Source organism: Podarcis pityusensis (assembly GCF_964106645.2).
Source record: "Podarcis pityusensis genome assembly, chromosome: 3".
Classification (NCBI taxonomy): Eukaryota; Metazoa; Chordata; class Lepidosauria; order Squamata; family Lacertidae; genus Podarcis; species Podarcis pityusensis.
The window spans coordinates 104,890,935-104,911,360 of NC_138026.1; the positions used below are offsets into that span (position 1 = coordinate 104,890,935).

The 20,426-nt window shown below is 46.7% G+C and overlaps 1 protein-coding gene across 4 annotated transcripts in view; it reads left to right on the forward strand.

Annotated features, from left to right (window-relative positions):
- LOC308472876 (cullin-9-like) overlaps window positions 1-20,426 on the forward strand; it is a gene marked incomplete at its 5' end in the record, with an annotated part of 31,179 nt that overhangs the window by 328 nt on the left and 10,425 nt on the right. For all 4 annotated transcript variants that reach the window (XM_080998103.1, XM_080998106.1, XM_080998104.1 and 1 more), the window contains 15 exons: window positions 990-1,574; window positions 3,011-3,165; window positions 3,920-4,432; window positions 5,178-5,313; window positions 5,571-5,755; window positions 6,993-7,362; window positions 7,946-8,147; window positions 12,483-12,690; window positions 13,101-13,294; window positions 14,207-14,415; window positions 15,018-15,243; window positions 15,927-16,032; window positions 16,356-16,583; window positions 19,287-19,377; window positions 19,475-19,646. In XM_080998103.1, coding sequence (XP_080854229.1) covers window positions 990-1,574; window positions 3,011-3,165; window positions 3,920-4,432; window positions 5,178-5,313; window positions 5,571-5,755; window positions 6,993-7,362; window positions 7,946-8,147; window positions 12,483-12,690; window positions 13,101-13,294; window positions 14,207-14,415; window positions 15,018-15,243; window positions 15,927-16,032; window positions 16,356-16,583; window positions 19,287-19,377; window positions 19,475-19,646 — 3,580 coding nt within the window. The remainder of the gene's footprint in view (window positions 1-989; window positions 1,575-3,010; window positions 3,166-3,919; window positions 4,433-5,177; window positions 5,314-5,570; window positions 5,756-6,992; window positions 7,363-7,945; window positions 8,148-12,482; window positions 12,691-13,100; window positions 13,295-14,206; window positions 14,416-15,017; window positions 15,244-15,926; window positions 16,033-16,355; window positions 16,584-19,286; window positions 19,378-19,474; window positions 19,647-20,426) is intronic.

Below are 20,426 nucleotides of genomic sequence, written 5' to 3' on the forward strand. Positions count from 1 at the left end.
GACCCCGCCCCCTGCCGTCGCTTCAGGAGACCCCGTGGGGAGCTTGGGCGAGGTGGCGGAGCCCGATCTGCAGCTGCAGCGCAGCGCAGTGTCAATCTTTAGAAACAAATAATTAGTGCAAACTGTTATAGATGCCTAAGTTAGACTTGGAGCATGTTCACTGTAAGGCTTCCTGACTTTCACAAAATATGTTGACCCTGGTTGAAGTTCTTTGAAGGGGCAGCCCAAGTTGGCATGAGTGGATATAAGAACATAAAACTAGCCGAACTGAGTCAGGCAAGTGACTCATCCATCATTTTGTTCTCACAATGGCCAACCAGATGCCTGTGGAAAGCCCAAAGCAGGATCTTGGCACAACAGCACTCTCCCCATGTGTGATTCTCAGCAACTAGCATTCAGAAGCGTACTGCATCTGACAATGTAGTAGAACCTACTAGTAGTAATTATTGATACTTATATCCTCCATAAATTTGTCTTAATTCTCTTTTTCACCCATCCCAGTTGGTACCCATTGCTACCTTTGGCCACAGTGAATTCCATAGTTTAAATATTATTATTTGTACCCTGCTCTCCCCGGCTGGAGCCGGGCTCAGATAACATCATATACGGTAAATAACACAGTATACATAAAAACAGGCATCAATTAATTAAAATACACCTTAAAATTAATTCAGACAAATTAAAATATGCACTGTGTGAAGAAGTTCTTTTCTTTTGTCTGTCCTTGAATCTTCCCATGTTCCGCTTCATTGCATGGTCCAGAGTTTTAGTATTCTGAGATCCAGTAGAAGAGAGGTAACTCCAACAAGGATCTCAGCTATTTGCCAAGTTTGAGGAATGTGTCATCTTCCTGGGGTAGTATTTTCTAACAGCACACTGAACATGCCGTAGTTGTGTCTCAAAGCAATGTTCCTGAATTTTGGGCTATCTCACTCAACGTTTCTATAGTGGTTCCAGAGGACGTGACCTGCTTCTCTCTGTACTGGCAGGTGCTTTCCCTGTCATGGTGATTGAGAGGCAGAATGGGAATGTGTTAGTGCATCTCGGGCCCAAGATTCAGACCTATCCTGAGGAGTTAATCCGGCAGCGCCGTGGTCACAATGGGCACATTGAATACCTGATTCGCTGGAACCTGGAAAATGGTACAGGAAGTAGGCCTGGCACCTGTTCAGCAGAGAGCAGCATGGAGAATTTCCTGATGTGGATGTCGGCAGATGATGCCTATGCCAACTGCCCAACACTCTTAGGCAAGAGGACACCCAAGGAAGAGAGTTCACGCAGAATATTCCCTCCCGATGTCACGTTGGATGAAGCATCTCTTTTGGAGATGAAGGCCGATGTCAGGAACTTAGTGCAGCGGGCTGCTTGGCAAATGGCCAGCCCCACAGTCCCTCAGTCCTCCATCCTGAACACCATTCAAGTGCTCAGTGCTTATGCCAGTATTGGCTCATTGATGGGGGTCTTCAAGGAAACGGGTGCCCTCAGTCTGCTGATGAAGATGCTGTGTAACGAGGAGGAGCAGATCCGTCGCAGCGCAGGCAAGATCCTGAGGGCTCTGGCTTCGCACGATGCAGGTGAGACTCAGAAGATTTGTTCTTTTTTAGGGACTAACTCCAGCTATGATACAATTCCTGTCTTAAGGACCACACTAGCCCTTTGTATTTAATACGCAGGGTTTTTAAAAATGCAAGTAGCATCAGGGGGTATGTGTGCACTGATAATTATCAAGGTTGCAGCAAGCATGAACGGGTATTTAATCCTTTCCTCCTGCGCAGCAGTCCTGAAGGAAAGTCCTCCTCTCAAGCTGGTGTTTGCAGACTCTTATTAGTGTCAAGGGTGGGATGGGGGAAAGGTTTCTCCTAATGGAAATACTAATTTTAGAGGAGGGATATTCCTCAGTCCTTATAAGGGACGCGGGTGGCGCTGTGGGTGGTTTGAATCCCCGCGACGGAGTGAGCTCCCGTTGCTCGGTCCCAGCTCCTGCCAACCTAGCAGTTCGAAAGCATGTCAAAGTGCAAGTAGATAAATAGGTACCGCTCCAGCGGGAAGGTAAACGGCATTTCCGTGCGCTGCGCTGGTTCGCCAGAAGTGGCTTAGTCATGCTGGCCACATGACCCGGAAGCTGTACGCAGGCTCCCTCGGCCAGTAAAGCGAGATGAGCGCTGCAACCCCAGAGTCGGTCACGACTGGACCTAATGGTCAGGGGTCCCTTTACCTTTACCTTTATTCCTCAGTCCACAGAAGGAGCCAAAAGGGTTAAATTCCCTCCCTGCTTGCTCTGATCCCATTAATTATCAACCTCACTGGGTGATGCGACAAGTCTGGTTTGGACCTAAGGCTTCTAAAGTATCTTAAGACATGTTCTTTTGTATGTTGCATTAAATGACAGTGCCTAGCCAATGCTATCCTCATCCCTCTGCCTATGTAAACAAACACTATCCCCTCCCCCCCCTTAATCTCCTATGAAAATGATTTCTTCTTCGGCCTTGGTTAATACTTCTAATAAATGGTTGAATTACCAAAAAATTATAGGGTGACTGTCAGTTATGATTCCCAAAGCCATATTAGGGCACTGACTTTATTTTAAATGATGAGGAGTCTGTTTGCATTTGATGAATGCACCTCACAGTAGCAAAAAGGGATACCCCAGACATTTTCTTGCCTGGATCCTAGTATGCACATTTCTGCCTCGAGCATGAAGAGTTGCCCTGTGTGGGCAGAAGCATTTTGCCAGTCCCACTAAGCCATACTTTGGCTTAGGGTAAGGTGTGAACCAGGCCATTAACTGCTTCCTCGTAGCTTTCTGACTTAGTTTTTTGACAAGAATTAATCCCCTGAGCCTCATCCTGTAAGCTGCTACCTGGAATTGCCTCATTTTATGTATTCTATTGCATATGTCTGTGTGAAAGAACCGACTCCCATCTTACTGTGGAGATGGGAGTTCTGTGAGCAAGAAGATGCTTTAGTACATATGCAAAGGAAGCGCCATATTAGTTATCTCTGGTTTCAGGAAGCCGAGCCTATGTCCTCTTGTCCCTGAGCCGGCAGGATGGCATTGAACAACACATGGACTTCGACAGCCGCTACACCCTCCTTGAGCTGTTTGCAGAAACAACATCCTCAGAAGAGCACTGCATGTCCTTTGAGGGGATCCCCCTTCCACAGGTATTAACTGACCTAGATGGGGCTGCTACCAGTTCAGGTCTGGAGGTATATTCAAGGAGTGTGTGGGCAAGATAATTGTGAAGTGACCCGGAGAGAGGTCCAGCGCCGAGGGCCTTCTGGCGGTTCCCTCGCTGCGAGAAGCCAAGTTACAGGGAACCAGGCAGAGGGCCTTCTCTGTAGTGGCACCTGCCCTGTGGAACGCCCTCCCACCAGATGTCAAAGAGAAAAATAACTACCAAACTTTTAGAAGACATCTGAAGACAGCCCTGTTTAGGGAAGCTTTTATTGTTTAACAGGTTATTGTATTTTAGTGTTCTGTTGGAAGCCGCCCAGAGTGGCTGGGGAAACCCAGCCAGATGGGCGGGGTATAAATTATTATTATTATTATTATTATTATTATTATTATTATTAGTTTATTTATTGAAGGCAGGGGGACAAGGGCACGGAGATCCCCCCATTACTTTATTTATATCCTCTCTATTTGCACATTCAAGGTGCCTCACAAAATCAGCCTTGCAAAAAGCATCACCAACCCTGAATATGTTTTGGACTGCTGTTCCGAGCCGTCACAGCCAGTGGTCAGAGCTGATGAGAGTTAAAAGTCCAAAATAGTATGGGAAAGGCTGATTTAAATTGAGGCACTTTAAATAATGTTCTCAATCAGCAAGGAAGAAAAGGCTGCTTTAAATAATGGATGTGAATCAAGTTTACATGGCTATTTCTTCATAGTTTTTCATTTTCTACCCTGCTCCAGATTCCAGGGAAGCTGCTGTTTTCTCTGGTGAAGCGCTACCTATGTGCCACCTCCCTCGTGGACAAACGCCATAGCGCCACAGACCCGGGAGGGGAGCATGCAACCTCTGAGCCTTTCAGTGCATGCTCCGGGGACAGCAAAAGGCTGCAGCGTGAGTTTGACTTCAGCATGGCCATGGCCAGCCTTATTTCAGAGCTGGTGCAGGCCATGGGCTGGGATCGCGGTTGGCAGCTCCGGACTCTCAGCAGGAAGTCGCCCTGGGCAGCTCAGTCTATCTTCCAGTCCCAGGCTCCCAGTGGCGCCACCGTCCCGCCAGCCACTCAGGTCCCCCAGAAGGAGACCAGCACTTTCAAACTGCGCTCAGCCTTCCCCAGTCGTAACAGCTATGTGGAGTACGTGCAGGAGAAGCTGGTGCGGGGCATGCGCGTGCGCATGTTGGAAGACTATGAGAAAGTCTGTGCGGGAGACGAAGGCGAGTTCCTCCAGAGCAATGACGGCACGCCACCCATCCAGGTATTGCTGAGTTTGGGGGCAAAGCTGGGAGAGGGGAACATCCTGGCTTCTGGGACCCAGGGGTTGCGGTACCCACCTTTCTCAACCTGTGGGTCCCCAGATGTTGTTGAACTACAACTCCCATCACCCCTAGCTAGCAAGGCCAGAGCTCAGGGCTGATGGGAATTGTAGTCCAACAACATCTGGGGACCCACAGGTTGAGAACCACTGCCGTAAGCTATGGAATTTTGATGTTTGGGGATCTCGTTGGGTTTCTGAAGCTGTTCTGGCCTTGGTGGTATGAGCAGCAGAATCACCACTGTGTCAAGAGGAGGGTTTTGTTCTGACTGGGGTGGGCCTCTCTGTTGTACAGCCCAGACACTGAGGTCCAGCACCGAGGGCCTTATTGCAGTTCACTCATTGTGAGATGAGAGGTTACAGGGAACCAGGCAGAGGACCTTCTCAGTAGTGGCACCCGCCCTGTGGAACGCCCTCCCATCAGATGTCAAGGAAATAAGCAACTACCTGACTATTTCATCTGAAAACAGACCTGTATCAGGAAGTTTTTAATGTGTGGTGTTTTACTGTGGTTTTAAAATTTTGTTGGAAGACGCCCAGAGTGGCTGGGGCAACCCTTTCAGATGGGTGGCATATAAACAATAAATCATTATGGCTGCTAAATCGTATAAGGGGCAAGGTCAAATTGCTTGCAGGACAAGTAGGCGGAGTCTTCTTCTTTTTTATGTTGGCCCCTGTTTGTTTCCAGGTTTACTGGGAGTCTCTGGGCCGTACATACTGGGTGCATTGGCACATGGTTGAGATCATTAGTTCGTCGGGGCATGCAGATGAGAAAGCCCAAGAAAAGTTAACCAGCCTAACAGCTTCTCTGAGACGGGACACAGGTAAGGCAGTGCTGGGATGTTATAATAAATAATAATAAATTTTTATTTATATCCCGGTTCAAAATCCAGGCTCAGGGCACCTGTAGGAGTGTGTTATAGTGTTAAAGTTGCTTTGTGGGGTTGGAAAAAATGGCTGCTTCTTCCACCTGGACCAGGTTGCTCTGCAAGGGGATTTTTGCTTTGAGGACAGCATTTAAAATGACGCTTTCTTGAGAAGCCATAAAACACCCCTCTGTTATTTTGTGCTCACCTGCAAGCTAACCAGGCAACGTACCGTAAACCGCTTCGGGGCCTGTACTTGGCGCCATACCTGACAGATCATATGAAGGAGAAGTCTGAGATTCTGAGCCGGGCTGAATGGTGGGAGCTCCTCTTCTTCGTTAAGAAGCTAGAACAGCAGGAGCAGCAGGAAGTGGTCCAGCTCATCCAGCAGAATGAGAAGGTAAAGAGCTGGGAAGAACCAGTAGTGGGAGATTCATTTAAGGTAGGAATGAGCCGGTGCCTCTCTTGTTTCTGTTGGTACTCCCTGTTCCAGAATGAGAAGGTTCTGAGTCTGGAGATGTAAGATGTCAGAAGGAACAATGTATCATGTATGGTGGGGATGTGAGAAAATCAAAATGTTCTGGGGTAGTATTCATGAAGAATTAAAAAAGATGTTTAAAACAACATTCGAGAAAAGACCAAAATAATATAATAATAAATTTTTATTTATACCCCGCCCTTCCCAGTTCAAAAAACCGGGCTCATGGCAGCTAACAACAAATTTAAAACACTTAATTGTAAAAGCAATATAAAATACAGTATAAAAACATGAATAACAATAAAATTCAAAGTTCAGAAACAATTTAGGGGAAATTCATCCAATAAACATTAGATATCACCAGGGCTAGCTGGCTGAATAAGTCCTACTTGGGCCAGCGAGGAGGCCAGGGAAGAATTAGCTGTGGGGTCTCAGAGCGGGTAATCTTCATAAAAGGGGAGGGGGAGGGAAGAGAAGGGAAATAAAAGATCATGCTGAATTCAAATTAAAGGCCAGGTGGAATAGCTCTGTCTTACAGGCCCGACAGAAGGAGGTTAAATCCTGAAGGGCCCTAGTCTCCTGGGACAGAGCATTCCACCAGGTCGGAGCCATCACTGAAAAGGCCCTGGCACTGGTGGAGGATAGTCTGACTTCCTTAGGGCCTGGGACCTCTAAACTATGGTTATTCATGGACCTTAATGTCCTCTACGGGGCATATCAGGAGAGGCGGTCCCATAAATACGAGGGCCCTAAGCCACAAAGGGCTTTAAAGGTCTAAACCAGCACCTTGAACCTGACCCTATACTCCACTGGGAGCCAGTGCAACTGGTAAAGCACTGGGTGAATATGCTCCCATGGCAGGGACCCCGTGAGGATCCTTGCTGCAACATTCTGCACTTGCTGGAGTTTGTGGGACAGTTTCAAGGGCAGCTCCACGTAGAGCGAATTACAGTAGTCAAGCCTGGAGGATACCGTCGCATGGATCACTGTGGTCAGATCGGGGCAGGAAAGGAAAAGCATTTCTTCTAGGTGTAGTGACAAAAGACATCCTCAATAATAATAAAAAGAATTCTTATACACGACAGCTGCCGCCAGGATTCTAGTTGCAAAAAACTGGAAGGGGTCTCTGTACATCAAATCTTTCTCTCTGTATTTCAAGCTGCCAGAGCTAGACGAAGAAGGCCTGATCCCGCTGTCTGTCTCCGTAGAGCTAGCTCAGAAAGTGCTGCAGTTCCTGAGCAGGCGCTGCCAGGGCAACACCCAAAGTGATCTGCGCAGCTCCCACGTCTATCTCAAGTATTCCTCCAGCAAAGGAGGGACAGGAGGACAAAAGGTGGACCTGGCCCCTGCGAAGTGTGGCGGCCTTTCCAAAGCCACAGCGCCCGAAAAGACAGAGGAGGACTCACTGTCTACCGAAGCGCCTTCTCCAGCTCCATCCCCGGAAGAGAAAACAGACACCCAGCTGGTTCATGAGCTCCTCAGAATGGAAGGACTTTCTTACCCAGACACGCTGGATGAGAAAACCAGAGGTAAGTAACTGGCAGACACTGGGACTTAATTTTGTGTTCAAGAGACTTCACCTTGGACTAAAGTAGATGTAACAACAGGAGCCACTTAAAATGAGAGACTTGTATCGAGTCCTCTTCGCCCTCTATAAAGTTTGTGTAGTTGAGATTGTCCCATCACAACATTTTGTATTTCCCCCATTCATTGGCTGAGGAGGGCAGAAAAGCAGAACATAGCAGCACAAGGGAAATTTTTTATCGGGCTTTTGGAGAGAGGCCTACTTTTTCCCGCAGCAGCAACCTTGTGTTTCTTGTCAGGTCTAGCTCGGTCTTTCTTATCTGTGTGTCTGTGAACCAGTGGGAAGGCGGTGTGCAAGACTCATTTGCCCAACGTGGGGCTTGAACCCACAACCCTGAGAACACAATCAAGTTTCTGGTTTGATAATAGCCTGGGTAGCTTCTTGTCGGGGAAAAAGAAATGCTAGGGAAAGCCTCTAGGGACAAAAAGGTTTTGTGTGCTGTGGGTGACAAGGAGGAGCAAGCAGGTGCGAGGATGCTGAGATGAAACTGACTGAAGGACCGTTGTGCTGATAGATCTGTTGATCAGCTTTCTGCAGTGTGAAGCTGGTCGGGAAGAAGAGCACCATCGAGCAGCTCTCTGATGCCTTGGAGATGATCCAGAAGCCCAGCTGTGACGCTGAACAGCAGATGGCTGGTCTCAGATTCACCACCAGCATCTTGGAGGAGGAGCTTGAGCGAGAGAGGCAAGAGAGGCATGTCGTCAGGATGGAGTGTGAGCTCTCCAGAAGGTCAGTTGTGGTCTCCTCGTTCTTTCTTTTTTAATATCCACTGCTTACCACAGGCTCTGGGCATAGGAAGGAAGCTGATTCAGGACATTCTTCCATCTAGCTCAGTAACATATATATATATATTTTTATAAGATATTTATTAAGATTTTCAGAATATTACAAGACAAAAAGAAGAAAAAAGAAAAAATACAAAGTAAAAATAGTTAAAAACAATTCCTTCCTTCCATTACTTATCCTTCATTTGCTTATTTCCAGGACCTCCTCACACCTCCCTTTTTTGTATTCCAGTTCAATTATTAGTTCAACAAATCCCTCCCCTCTTTATGTATCCTAATCATTAATCATAAAATATTGTAGTTTTAGATTTTAACCTATTAATAAACCATTTTTTCATATTCCCTTATAACATTTCAGCTAAAGACCACTTAGTTTCTATCCAACATCATTCTAACATTCATTAATTTTGCAATATTTCTGTAAATAGTCTTTAAACTTTTTCCAATCTTCTTCCATCGACTCTTCTCCCTGGTCTCGGATTCTGCCAGTCATTTCCGCCAATTTGATATAGTCCATCACCTTCATCTGCCATTCTTCCAAGGTGGGTAGATCTTGTGTCTTCCAATACTTTGCAATGAGAATTCTTGCTGCTGTTGTGGCATACTAGCTCAGTAACATCTACACCAGGGTCAAGGCCTGTTTTTGATGGTCCTCAGTAACATTTGACACCCCAACCCAGCAGGGTTAGAAACTCAGATATATAGGCCCTACCGGAGAAGAATGGAAAACCAGGCTGATGGATTATATCAAGATGGCAAAACTGACTGGAAAACTGAGAAACCAAGAGGACAAAATCTTTATTTTTTTTTTTTAAATATTTTATTAAGGATTTTCTTGTTTTACAGAAGTGTAGTGCCTCGTATTTTTTTCCCCCCATGTAACATTTTTACAAATCCGTTTCATTTGTTGAGGCATTAGGGGGAGAAGAAAAAGAAAAGAAAAAAGAAAAGGGGGGTGGAGAGAGGGAAGATGGATGGGGGTGGGGTCGGGTGGCGGTGTTTCTATTATGTTTAATGTATGTAGAGTTTGGTGTCAGCGTTGCTTGTGTTGTTCACTTGTGTTCCTTTGGTGGTGAGAGAGGTTGGGGTTGGCCTAGGGTGTGATTGTTTGCTTGTGATTGGCTGTGGTGATCTTTGTTTTCGTGTGTGAGTGAGGTGGGTGGGTGTTTTGGATCAGGTTAGCCATATTGATTTGTATGCTGTTGGTGGATTATTGTCATTGTCCTGTTGGGCTGTGTATGTGATAAATGGGAGCCATACCGGGGTGAAGGCGTCTTCTTCTGTTTGTCCCCGTGTCAGTTTCAGTTTATTAGTTAATTTTTCTAGTAGGGCTGTTTCCCATACTATTTGGTACCATTGGTCCATGCTTACTCCTGACAGGTCTCTCCAGTGTCTGGTTATGGTGTTTCTGGCTGCTGAGAGCAGGTGGGTTATGAGTTCTTTGTGGTGTAAATGGGCATTGTTGTCTTGGAAGATGTTTAGTAGGGCCAATTCTGGGGTGATGTCTATTACTTGCTTAGTTATTTTACATATTTCTTGTATGGCTGTTGTCCAGAATAGTTGGATTTTGGGACACTCCCACCACATGTGGAGGTATGTGCCTGTGGAGGTGCACCCTCTCCAGCATTTTGGTGAGGTTCCTGGGTGTATTAGCGCTAGTTTCCTTGGTGTTAGGTACCACCTGTAGGTGAGTTTCAGTGTGAGTTCTTTTCTTTTCGTTGATATGGATTTAAAGGGGGGTTTAGACCACATTCTGGTCCATTGAGTGGGGTTAATCTCATAGCCTATGTCATTCTCCCATTGTTTTTTGATTGCGTCTAGGGGATTTACAGGATTTTGGAGTAGTATTTTGTATATTGCGGATACCGTCCCTTTACCGTTTCCCTTTGTTGTTAGGAGGAGGTTTTCGAAGGTTGTCAGGGGCCTAGTTGCTGTTGATTTTACTGTTGGGTTGTTTAAGAGGGCATGAAGTTGGTGTTGTGTTAACCAGGGCATTTGGGTGTCTTCTAGTTTGTCTTGTATTTCTTGCGTTGACAAGGGTTTGTTATTTTTATAAAAGTCTATTAGGCGATATAAGCCTTTGGTTCGCCAGGTTTTTATCTTGAGGTTTTGTGCTGCACGGTGGAATAATGGGTGGTACGCCAGGGGGATTAGTGGGGATGGGGTTGGGGATAGTTTGCCTATTTGTGTTTTCCATGCTTTGAGCATGGTCTGTGTGTACCTGTTAAGTGCTGTGGGAATTTTCTTTAGTTTGTTTGGGAGGAGTGGGTATGTTGTGGTGCAGGTGTTTTCAATTGTGTCCCTCTCTAGGTGTACCCATTGTTTTGTCTCATCTTCTAGTATATATGGGATTATGTGGCGTATTTGGTTGGCATTGTAATATGCTTCTATGTTGGGGATTCCCCATCCTCCTTCGGAGGTGGGGAGGTGCAGGTATTTGGGGCTTATTCTTGGTTTTTTATGTGAGAAGATGAAAGAGTGTAGTTTTCTCTGCCAACTGCGAAGTTGGGTTGAGGGGATCCAAGGACAAAATCTTTATGAAAGAATAGGAAAAATTTATAAGTTACTTAGGAGACCATTCAAAATAAATTAAAAAATTGTCCAGTAGCACCTTAGAGACCAACTAAGTTTGTTCTGGGTACAAGCTTTCGTGTGCATGCACACTTCTTCAGATACATATTTTTTATTTATTTCGACTGCGTCAGACCAACACGGCTACCTACCTGAATTTAGGAGACCATTGTATATATTTTTTTAAAATAATTTTTATTAACAGGCCAATCACATCACATTATCCATATCACATTAGTTCCAAATTATACAGCCAAATTTTAAATTTTGTTGGGGGTACCCATACATCAAGCTCCGCACGAGTCCAAAACAGCTTCACTTATCTTACTGCTTTAATTAGACAGTTCTGTCCAGTTTGATCCAGATAGTCCTTTATTACTTCCTTTCTCTTCTTGTTGTTATCGTAAATTCCTTTCTTTGCGATCTCTGATGATTTTCACAAGCAGGTTGAAAGCTGGCATTCTATGTGGATTTTGTACTCTTCCAAAAATCATATCGGTCAGGGACAGCCTCTGTACAACGCTTCCATAAACAAAATTAATCTCCGGTCTGTCCTTTATTTTTCTCAGGCTTACCAAATAAATCAAATGAGTCGGGGGGCTCTGTCAGGTCAAACTTGCATTCCAACATTCCTTCTCGTTCGAACAGTCCTGATTCTCCTCCCCCAGTCCTTCTTTCTCTGGCAAGCCTGTCTTGGCGAGACGCCATTTTTTAACTGCGTCATAAAATTTTTCCTCTTTTCTCACCATTCACCAGTCTTCTCTCCTGCTGTAATCCATCCCACATAGTTCTTAAAATCCTGCCTATGATTCATAAAAACGCAATGATCTTGTTTCTATCTGGGGTGAAGGGTTATTAATATCACATCGTGCAAAGAAAAAAAGAGTTTTTTCCTCCACCCCCCCTTCGTTCCAAACATACAGTCTCCTTGTGGTAATTCATCAGAAAATTTACTTATCCGTCCGTCACTCCTGGTCGCAGAGATCCATTAATCAGCAGTCTTATCAGTCGAGCTTTACTTGATGTATGTGCTTTCAGCTTCATTTCCAATCGTATGTTTCCAATTATATTTCCGAGCTGAAGCAACCAGCACGCGCTGATTGGAATCGGCGTCAGGAAGATCTGACTTCACCGAGGGCCTGTGCCAAGTGTTCGGCACCCCCATCTCTCGTATCAGGGGGTGCATTGTGAACACTGCTGGCAGGACAGTGCATCCCCCACATCCAGGGGGGTATTAGGAAGGCTGCATACTTCCCATAGCAGCCCCTTAGTACCTCGTATGGGTCAGAGAGATGTTATTGTCGGCCATCTTCCAACGCGCCACCTGGTGGCCCCCGAATTTAGGAGACCATTGTAAGCAGATGGAAACAAAGGCAGGATTTTCTCATGTGTAGTGTAAACATTACCGTGGATAATATGGTTTGATATAAATTCCTCCTGAAATAATGACGGAGATAGGAACACCTCACTAGGAGGGGGATTCCGCAACTGGGGAACCACCACTGAGAAGGCCCTGTCATGGGTCAGTACCACCTGGACAGCACCTCTCCCTCCCAGAGTTGGCATCACCAATTTATTGACAAGTTATTTTCTGTTCAGTAGCAAGAAGTATTTGCCTTGCCTGGTTCTGTGTGCTTGGGGCCTGGTCTCCAGCCGTCTGTTGAGGGGCCAGGCTCCTGCGATGACTTGCCCCTTCTCCTGCCCACAGGGAGAAAATGGGGAGGTTGCTGGTGGAGATGCTGAGTCATCGAGTGGAGGAGAAGCTGGTGATGGTGTTGGCACTACAGATGCTGTCCCGGTTCATGGCCAAGTATGACTGGCGGGTCCTCTTTGCCCTCGGAGGGGGGCTGCGCCCCATGCTACAATGCATGCAGAAGCACTCCATGTCTGCATCAGTGCAGCAGGCTGGCCTAGCGGTACGTTTCCTGTCGTATGCTGTATGGTTTGGGTGCAAATGTAATTTCATGAATGTGCATTGCAGTGGTTTCCAGTTGCTGGTCTGCAGCACGTACCCTTCAACTGCCCAGTATTTTCCATTTCTGGCCGCCATGCAGATCATGTGACTCGGGTGGGAGCGCAGCCCAGAAGTTGTGTGTCCCATTTTGCGCTGGGACATGTTTTGGAGGGTATCATGGCACCATTCACATAACACAACCAACCACAGAGATATCAACGGTTTCAAAAATGTGGGGGGGGGGGGAGGAAATCCATGACTTTTTGAAAAACGAGATCGCTAATTGGAAACCACTGGTCTACTGAATTTACAGTTCGCCATTCCTCTCTCTGCTTTATTCCTTGCCATTCAGCCGCTGTCTTTGTCCCCCAGGCGTTGAAGATACTGTTGGGAGCTGGGAACTGTGAGCTACCAGGAGGCTGTGAGAAGCACTACCCTCTGAAACCCTCAGATGCCCGGGCAATGCAAGAGCTCTTCACCGACGTTGGTCCTGCTTCCAGCAAAGTCCCTGGCAATTTGCTCTGCGCCGTCCCTGCTGCGATCGAGAAGATGCTGAACACACCTGGGTGAGGTTCAAGGGGGAATCTGGGCGAGGCAAAGGAGCGTTCGTATCTGATGCTTTCAAATTATAAGGAGGAGGGAAATTTATAGAAGGAAAATGAGAAAGGGAAGAGAGAGGAGATATAATTTTAAAACTTCAGTAAAAATTGTATGAATACCATACTTTTCCGTGTATAAGACTAGATTGTTTTCTTTTAAAATTATGCTAAAATGGGGGTCGTCTTATACATGGATAGTGCATAGGGTGGACGTTTGATTGGTTGCTGCCTTGGCTGTCATCGGCTATTGAGTGTGTTATTGGTTGCTGCCTCAATGGCTGTTGTTGATTGGCTGACACTGCGGCAATTGAGGGGGCGATTGACAGCTTCTGCCAGTGAGGGGACAGATGAGAGGCAGATTTTTGGACGCAAGTGGGTGATTTTCGGCAATCCCCCATAAAACAAGCTAAACAACCCTGCGCAATCCTTTGCAAAAAAAGCCATCTCCCCCCATTTTCTTAAATTTGAGTCTCCCAAAATAGGGGGCTTCTTATACATGGGGGCGTCTTATACATGGAAAAGTATGGTATTTATCTTTACTCTGAGGCTAAGAAGAGCCCAGACCAAGGGGATCTTTCGTTTCTATTGAGATTTTGGAGGGAAGGTTCACTTCATCTTCCTTGAATATGAGGCTCCTAGCTTTCCGGGGCTGGAAAATCCTGTATGAGCCTGAGTTCTATTCTGCCTCATGGAATTATAGACTTGAAAGGGACCTTTTGAAGGTAATTTAGCCCAATCCTCTGCTGATGCAGCAAACCCGCTACGACACCCCCGAGAAGCGGCTGTGCAGCCTCTGCTGAAGACCCTCTAAAGAAGGAGAGACCCCCACTTCTTTCCCGCAGCCTCTCAATGCAGGTTCCCTTTGCCTTCTTCCCCCAGGGCCTCGGCAGCAGTTCGGAATGGGCTTCTGGTGCTCAACCGATTGATCGACTACCACAAGGGTCTGGCGGAGCAGCTGGAAAACTGTGACCTCCATGCAGTCCTGCAGAGCTGCTGCCAAGCCGGCCAGAGCTCCAACGAGAGGCTGGCTCGGATAGTGCTTAGCCGCTTGGCTGGACGTAAGCTGCCCCTGAGCCAGGAGAATGCAGGTATGATGTGGCTGAGGCTTTGAGGATGGATCTTGGCTGGAGGGTGAACGCTCTCCATTAGCAGCAGTATCTCTGTGCTCTCCTTCCTTGTGGGCCTGAAGACATCTGGGCCAAGAGGGCGCTGCCTCTCCTCTCTGTGGCACAGGACATTTCTTCCTTTTGACTTCAATTTGTCACACACGGATGCTACCGCGCTGCCTTAAATTTTCATTTTTCAGTAATGTTATTTGTGGCTTAGGGCCCTCGTATTTACGGGACCGCCTCTCCTGGTATGCCCTGCAGAGGACCTTAAGGTCCATGAATAATCATAGTTTAGAAGTCCCAGGCCCTAAGGAAGTCAGGTTATCCTCCACCAGGGCCAGGGCAGTCCTACTAACGTAATCTGTTTATTACAATTGCTTTTCAGATAGTTCAAATATTTACTCAAATATTTACGGTTGGTGTTTTTATTATGGTTTTAGTTATGCTGTAAGCTGCCCAGAGTGGCTGGGGAAACCCAGCCAGATGGGCAGGGTATGAATAAAATTGTTATTGTTGTTGTTATTCAAGAGCAAAGTTCTAAGCTCTGCCCTTCAAAATGTCTTCCCTCCCCAACCAACCAGTCTCTGCAGCCTCCTTTGGCCCGAAGGACATTGATGTTCCCAAACTGCTGAGCAGTCTGCACACCAGCAGCGTTTGCAAGGAGATGGCGATGGCTCTGGAGGGCTGCATTTGTGGCCAGGGTGCCTTCCCCGTGGGAAACAGCTGTGAGCTTCTGGCAGATGTGCTTCTGCTCAAAGACTTGGTGCCACTGGGATCTGAGAGGGACGTACTGCTGGGAACATTAAGGTATGGCTCACGTACTTCGATGGCAGCTTGCCATGTTGACCCAAGAGAGTTGCGCTCACCCCAAAGGCTGGGAGCCCATCATAGCTCTCTCACCTTGTAAATGGGGCAAGTTTGGAACTTTGCAAAAGCAAACACAGACTTTGGGGAAATGGATGAGAAGTGTACAAGTCCCTCGCAACCATTTGGAAACAAACAACAACAGCAAAAGCCCAGCCAATCAGTATGTTTAGTCGAGCTCTCCAATCATTTTGTGACTTTTATAGGCACTGAACGTTATTTCAATGGGGAATGCAGACATCAGGATAAATCAACAAAGCACGCTGACTGCTTTTAAAAACCCGACACTTTCTCAACCGGGGGAAATGTGCCATGATGCACGACATGTGCAGAGTATTGCCATTCCTTATCCCAAACTAGAACTCCAGAGAGAGTGCCAAGCTGTGCATGTGAATAATAATATGAAGGAGATTAATAATATAAAGAAACCAGAAGCATGAAAGAAAGTAGAGAATGCTTTTGGGTGGTTGCAAGGCAGTTAGCTGTTGCATCGCAAGATTATTGTTGGCAGGGTCTTGTGTTGGCAGGGTCTGGAGCGATCACTTTGGAGGAGCTCAGTTGTTGCTTTTAACGTGTCTCTTTTCAGAACTTTCCCTCCTCCTCCTCTTCTTTCTTCTTTGCTCCAGGCTTTTGAACAAGTTCCTGGACAGTTCCTGGGAAGACTCAGTGCCCTGGCATAAGTGCATTGAGTCTTGCTTGTCTTCCATGAGTGCTCACCTAAATGATCAAGAGGTAGGGAGGAAGAATCGGTGGGGAGGGAGCTGGGAGGAAGAACTATTGAAGCATGTTCTGTGATCCCGTTTCATACGTTGCAGATGTTCTATGGAATTTGTAGAACAGATGATGATTATTTAAACGTAACTTTCCCACTAAAAGTAAAAAGTCCACTTAGTGCCTTCTTTTCCTACGCTTTTTTGTGAATGGTGATTTTTTAAAGAAAAAGTTGATCTCAGCATTTTTATGCAAACTACTTACTTGTTGTTGTGTTTATTTATTTATTTTAAATACTGTTATCAATTCCTGATGTGCTTTTATATTCTTCCCTTTGCCTGCAGGTTGTCCAGGAGTCCATTGAGTTCCTTCATCACTTGGCAACCCTGGACAGAGACTGTGCTGTTTCCATGTGCTGCCTGCGTACCGAGGAAGCCTTGGCCAAAGTCGTGGAGAAGCATGGCTCCGGTCTCCCACGGGTGACGGAACTGAGGGACCTCGTGAGCAAGTGCGAGAAGTACGCCGGCCTGTATAAGAAGATGACTGCCAGCATCCTGGCTGGCTGCATCCAGGTAAATCCCGGTACCTTTTGTGGGGGAATCTAGCTTGGGAGTGCAGGCCAGGTGGAGCAGAGTCGCTTACGTTGAGCATTGGCTGCATTGCATGGAGGAGGAGAAGAAGAAGAGTTTGGATTTGATATTCCGCTTTATCACTACCCAAAGGAGTCTCAAAGCGGCTAACAATCTCCTTTCCCTTCCTCCCCCACAACAAACACTCTGTGAGGTGAGAGACTTCAGAGAAGTGTGACTAGCCCAAGGTCACCCAGCAGCTGCATGTGGAGGAGCAGAGACGCGAACCCGGTTCCCCAGATTACGAGTCTACCGCTCTTAACCACTACACCACACTGGCTCTCTACACAAACTTGACCACAAATTTTACTCTTTTTCTAAAGCGATGAGAGGATTCAGCTGCTGCTCTTCAAAGTGAGCTTGTCAAACAGGTACTCCCCTGTGCCATTCTGGGGCAGTCCCTGGCGCCTCAGGTTCGTGAGGTGGTCTCCCAGCTGCTTGATGACCTTCACCTCTTCCTCCAGGAACTCCAGGAAGTCACACAGATGAGGGTCTCCCTTTTCTGTTGCCAGCTTGTGCAGATCCAGCAAGGCCTGCTTCACCTTTTTCTCCAGCTGCAGGGCAGACTGCAGGGCATCCAGGCTGTTGCCCCACTTGTCCTTCTCTGGCTTCTTGAGGTCCTTCAGCAAGATGCGCCCCCCTCTCTTGTTCTGGTATGGAGGAAAACCAGGCAAATGAATTAGGGAAACAGGAAGAAATGTCATGGCAGCTTTGCCTTGCTTTTGGACATTGCTGTCCTGGGCTTCTTTGGGAGGAGGGGCAGGATAAAAATTCCATAAGGAAGGAAGGAGTCATCCTCCCCAAACAGCTTCTGAGTCCCAGGCTTCTTCCAGCTCAGTTGGTAGAGCATGAGACTCTCGATCTCGGGGTTGTGGGTTTGAGCCCCACGTTGGGCCAAAGATTCCTGCATTGTGTGCGGTTGGACTAGATAATGCTTGTGGTACCTTCCTAGTCTACAATTCTATGTTTCTATTATTATTATTATTATTAATAATTTAATTCATGAATCACTTCCTACGACCACCCTGTTGGAAAACGCCCTGGGGTGCCCTTGCAGCCCCCAAACTCCGAGCATCCTTCGGTATGCGCAGCTCTGGAAAAGGCATTTTCCTTCTTCTCCAGTGCGCTTCAGCAACATATATCAAATGATATCGGCACACTAATCTTCTGGCATAACACCAAGAAGCGTGAGACATTGTAGAGCTGATCTACGTATTTATTTACAAATTATGTACAGACATAGGATTCATGGCGTCCTTTCTTTCCAGCTCCGAGAGAAGAAACAGACAGAAGTAAAAGCAAAAGTACAGTACAAATAGTACATACAGCGGAAGAGATAAGACTCTCTTCCGTTCCCACGCTCTTCCCAGACAGGCATGTGATTCACACCAATCTCATCTGCAGCATCGGAGGCGCGAAATACTAACACATCCAACCTCTGCTTAAAAGCCCTCAAGGAAAGAGAGTCCACCACCTCTTATGGGAATCTGTTCCACTGTCGAACAGCGCTTCCTGACGGAAAGGTCTTCCTGATCTTTGGTCGGAATCTCCTTTCTTGTGACTTGAAGCCACTGGTTGGAATCCTACCCTCCGAAGCAGGAGAAAACAAGCTTGCTCCATCTTCCATGTGACAGCCCTTGAGATATTTGAAGATGGCTATCATATCTCCTGTCACTTTTCCAGGTTAAACATACCCAGCTCCTTCGACCATTCTTCATAAGGCTTGGTTTCCAAATAATAATAATAATAATAATAATAATAATTTATTTGTACCCCGCCCATCTGGCTGGGTTTCCCCAGCCACTCTGGGCGGCTTCCATAGAAACCAAAAATACACTAAAATATCACATATTAAAAACTTCCCTGAACAGGGCTGCCTTCAGGTGTCTTCTGAATGTCAGGTAGTTATTCATCGCTTTGACATCTGATGGGAGGGCGTTCCACAGCGCGGGCGCCACTACCGAGAAGGCCCTCTGCCTGGTTCCCTGTAGCTTTGCTTCTCGCAATGAGGGAACCGCCAGAAGGCCCTCGGCGCCGGACCTCAGCGTCCGGGCAGAACAATGGGGGTGGAGACGCTCCTTCAGGTATACTGGGCCGAGGCCGTTTAGGGCTTTAAAGGTCAACACCTGCACTTTGAATTGTGCTCGGAAACGTACTGGGAGCCAATGTAGGTCTTTCAAGACCGGTGTTATGTGGTCTCGGCGGCCGCCCCCAGTCACCAGTCTAGCTGCCGCATTCTGGATTAGTTGTAGTTTCCGAGTCACCTCCAAAGGTAGCCCCACGTAGAGCGCATTGCAGTAGTCCAAGCGGGAGATAACTAGAGCATGTACCACTCTGGCGAGACAGTCCGCGGGCAGGTAGAGTCTCAGCCTGCGTACCAGGTGGAGTTGGTAGACAGCTGCCCTGGATACAGAATTGACCTGCGTCTCCATGGACAGCTGTGAGTCCAAACCCTTTGTTATCTTGGTCACCTTCCTCGGCACACTTTCCAGCTTCTCAATATCCTTCTTATGCTGGTCCACTGGTACCTGCACACTTTGAGCTTCCATAAAGCTAGCTCTGCCTTCTTATTGCCCTTTGATACATTGGTGTCTCTTGGTGTCTCTTCTACCTCTTTCTCCTCTCTCTCCGCTCCCAAATGCACAGGTGATTCTGGGTCAAATAGAAGAACACAGGCAGACGCACCAGCCTATCAACATCCCGTTCTTTGATGTGTTCTTGCACAGTCTTTGCCAAGGTGAGTGTCCTTTTAGCCTTCAGAGCTGTCGACGTCTCATTCCTTTTACGGCTCTGGCCGTTTGTACCAAGCCCAGGGTCATTTCTTCTTTCCTCAGGCTGCAGCACGGAGGTCAAAGACGACAAGTGTTGGGAGAGGGTGGAAGTCTCCTCCAACCCTCACCAAGCCAGCAAGCTGACAGACGGGAACCCCAAGACCTACTGGGAGTCTAATGGCAACAGCACCTCCCACCATATCAACATCTATATGCATCGTGGGGTCGTAATCCGGTGAGTATACACAAGCAGGGAGGTCCAGTGCTGAGGGCCTTCTGGCTGCGAGAAGTTGAGGTTACAGGGAACCAGGCAGAGGGCCTTCTCGGTAGTGGCATCCTCCCTGTGGAACGCCCTCCCATCAGATGTCAAGGGAGTAAACAATTATTTTACTTTTAAAAGACAACTGAAGGCAGCCCTGTTTAGGGAATTTTTTAATGTCTGACGCTGTATTGTTTTTAATATTCCCTTGGAAGCCTCCCAGAGTGGCTGGGGAAACCCAGCCAGATGGGCGGGGTATAAATAATAAATTGTTGTTGTTGTTGTGTTTATTTGTTGCTTTAACCCTGTATTTTGCGAATTGCCCTGAGATCTTGTGATCTCTTGTGGCGTATCAGTCTAATAAACAAACAAACAAACAAACAAACAACAAACAAAATATGTCTATCATAATTTTATGTTTAATTCTTGGCTTTCCCCCCTGCCAGATGAATTTAGAAATATCCTTCTTCCACTCCTTGAAGCAGCCTGCATTATTTACAGTTGGTATTGATTGGAATAGAAACAGCATCCTGGGCAATAGATTTATTTTGATAGCTGAGATTCTGCCAAGCAGGGAGAGCGTCATTCTCTCCCAAATCTCCAGCTCTTTCTTAATCTCTTTCCACAGTTTAACATAGTCATTTTCAAATGAGTTGAGATTTCTTGCTGTGAGCCAGAGGCAGCATTAAGATAAACTCAAGAGTGTAAATATGTTTTGATGGAAGTAACAATGGAATGCTGAATGGTTTAGTTTAT